At 49.7% G+C, this 2,979-nt stretch overlaps 1 protein-coding gene across 4 annotated transcripts in view; it reads left to right on the top strand.

Moving 5' to 3' along the window:
• The window catches only part of PPP6R2 (protein phosphatase 6 regulatory subunit 2), a 60,575-nt gene that overhangs the window by 44,706 nt on the left and 12,890 nt on the right, over positions 1–2,979 (top strand). For all 4 annotated transcript variants that reach the window (XR_006680352.1, XM_045293166.1, XM_045293154.1 and 1 more), the window contains one exon: positions 1,571–1,708. Coding sequence is in view for 3 of the 4 variants with exons in the window: in XM_045293166.1 (XP_045149101.1) it covers positions 1,571–1,708 (138 nt within the window). In the remaining variant the exon portion in view is untranslated. The remainder of the gene's footprint in view (positions 1–1,570; positions 1,709–2,979) is intronic.

Here is a 2,979-nt window from a genome sequence, read left to right as displayed (position 1 = left end):
AAATGAGGAGCTGATGCCAGGGGCTTAAGTGGAGAGCAAATGTTTTTAGAATGATGAGGGCAGTGAATATACAAATGTGCTTTACACAATTGATGTATGTTTATGGATTGTGATGAGTTGTATGAGCCCCCTAAGAAAACGATTTTTTTTAAAAAAGCTATTTAACTATGGAAGTGTATGATATGCAAATATTATATCAAAGAAACTACTGAAAAGAAAAAAAAAGTAAGAGTTGACCAATGGTTACCGTGAGTGAAGGAGGAAGCGTTTTTGTTTAGAGGGTATTGAGTTTATCTTAATGGTGGTGGAATAATTTGGAAAAGGATATCAATAATGGTTGATATTAAGTATAATCAATGGCACTGAATTTTACATATAATTGATTATACATGTAGTTCAACAAGTTGAATTGGAGAATTGTTTTGTGTTTTATATATTTTGCCACAATTAAAAAAAACAATTACATGAATAACAATGAGTACAAGGAAGAAAATGTTCTAAAATTGAATGTGTTAATGGAGTGTACAACTCTTCTTGATATGACTGAATTATTGTATGACATGACTGAATTGCCAATAAAACTGTTAAAAAGAGAAAAAGAACAGGGAAAGGAAGAAGTGCTGCCTGAGTGCCCTTGGAGGCAAGGATGGCAAGGCTTCATCATGCACACTTGGGACGAGTTGTTGGGACAGCCCTCAATTTCACAGCTGTTGACATAACATTGCTCAGAATCTCCCCTCTCCCCCTTGTGATGGTTTTGATATCTGTAGGGTCTGTCATGATGCCTCTGTTTTGATCCACCTGGGTTTTGTTCTTACACTTTCTAAGAGTTTGTTCATTTTTTCACAAAGAACCCTCCCCCTTCTTGCACTGCCACTTCCTGCCACTCCCTCCCGGTCTTTCTCTGCTCTCACTCTCTTCTCCTGCCTCCTGTCTCACCGCAAGTGCTGGGTCTAAGATCCCTAGCTAGGTGGATCCCCTCTGTTCCCAGGATCCCCCCCTGAGAAGGGGCCTGCCGTAGCCCCCAGGGTGCTGTGGGTGCTTCCTGTCTGCAGGCTGAGCTGGGTGTGTAGTGGGTCTCAGCGTGGGCTCCCTATCACTGCTCTCTCATCTGAGGCACCTGAGTGGCCCACAGTGTCATATCAGTGGGCTCTGTGTTGCCCTCTTCTGCCGCTTCATTGACTAAAGTTCGGTGGCACCAGTTCACAGTTGGTGTGGGACAGACACCATGGTTGTCCATTCTAAAGACTCAGTGTACCTCCTCCCTCCAGAGCACGCTGACTGATCAGTGTCCTTGCTCTTTCCTCCTTGACAGGCTCTGGCCTGTGAGCTAGGACCACGTGCTCATGTCAGTGTGTGTGCACGGAGTGGTGCCAGTCCACTCATGGCATATGGAAACTTGACAGCAGTGAGTGTTGTACACGGGTGCCTTCCCTCCCTCCCCCCACCCGGTCCTCCATCAGGCTTCCTGGCCCTGCTGGCATGCATTGGCCCATCCTGATAGCTCCCCCATTTCTGTGTGGTGCACTGAGTTCCTGGCCTGCTTGCTGATTGGTGTAACTGATTTCAGGTAATTGTGTTTTTGAAGAAGAAAGATGGCTTCATCAACTCGGTGCTGCGGCACCTGGGCACCTCAGCCATGATGGATCTGCTGCTGCGTCTGGTCAGCTGCGTGGAGCCAGTTGGTCTCCGCCATGAGGTCCTGCACGTGAGTCCTTGGTCAGGGCAATGCAGGAGGAGGCTGAGGGGCGCTGTGTACAAACTCTCCCACGGGTGTCCTCCACCCTAATCATGGGCTGTGGTCACGTGGGGCCTCCAAGAGGCAGTGAGCAGAGCAGCTTCCTTCACTCTGCGCCGGAGCACACCCCGCCCCTCCCCCCTCGCCCCAGGGTTTGGGTGCACCGTGAAAACAGTGCCTGTCAAGTCTATGCAGCACAGTTACAAAGCCAGCATGGCTTGTCATCTGTCTTGAAGTGTAATCTAAGATGACCAGACGTCCCGCTTTTTAACAATTTTTCCCCACGTCCTGTGGCATTTTTTAAAAGTCCTGATTTTTTGAAAGAATGCATGACAAGCTAGGGTATACGGTTTTCCGCTGCCATGTGGCTATTTCACCAGGATATGAGTTTTATCAATGGTGTCCCGCTTTACCAATGTTAAAATATGGTCACCTTAGTCTAATAGGGCACCCTTCAGTGGGTGAAGAGCACCCCCTACAAGCTCATTCCCAAGAAGAGGAGGTCACACCCAAGTAGTTGGGGAAAGTAGCAGGACTGCACTTGTGCACCCTCAGCACCCACAGAGTCCATGGGACAGCCGGTGTGTAGTGACCTCAGTCTCTGAAGGCTGGAGGAGCTACCCTGGTGACTCAGACAGGACCTCACCCCATTGACCTCAGAACAGCAGGGAGGCGGAGGCGTACCCTCTCCCTTTGGAAGTGGAATCCCATTCCAGGTAAAGGGAAGGCTGTGTGTGACTGTGGGCCAGTCCAGTTTCAAAGCTGCATGGCAAATGTGCCCTGCACTCCTGGTGGATGCCTGCTTGAACCTGCCTGGCCCTGGATGCCACAGGGCAGGGCCGCCTGGGCCTCACATTTGGCCGCATGTGTGCTCTCAGGCCGTGTGCATTCTGGTTCGGAAGTGTGTCCCAGAGACAGAGTGTACCAAAGATCGTGGAACAGAGGTTAGGGTCACTCCAGGATTGGTATTGCTACCCCTCTGGGTTGTACACAGGCAGAGGTTGCCCACTGAAGGCCACAAAAGGCAGTCCTGGGAGGACTCAGTGAAGATTGCCGAGTCAGTGCTGGGTGTGATGGGAAGACAGCCCCTGACTGGCTCTCAGAGCACAGTACTCCCACCGAGTCCCACTGTTGAGGACACTTCCTTGCCCCTCCTCACCTTGACGGCTGAGGAGTACACCCCATTCTCCTGGTGAGCTAAGCAATTAATATGCCACTGCTTCATCTAAAAGAAAAGTTGG

The sequence above is a fragment of the Echinops telfairi genome, unplaced genomic scaffold (assembly GCF_000313985.2).
Source record: "Echinops telfairi isolate 266 unplaced genomic scaffold, ASM31398v2 ScPeMD7_2;HRSCAF=8, whole genome shotgun sequence".
Lineage (NCBI taxonomy): Eukaryota > Metazoa > Chordata > Mammalia > Afrosoricida > Tenrecidae > Echinops > Echinops telfairi.
This window is presented reverse-complemented; position numbering and strand designations above follow the sequence as displayed.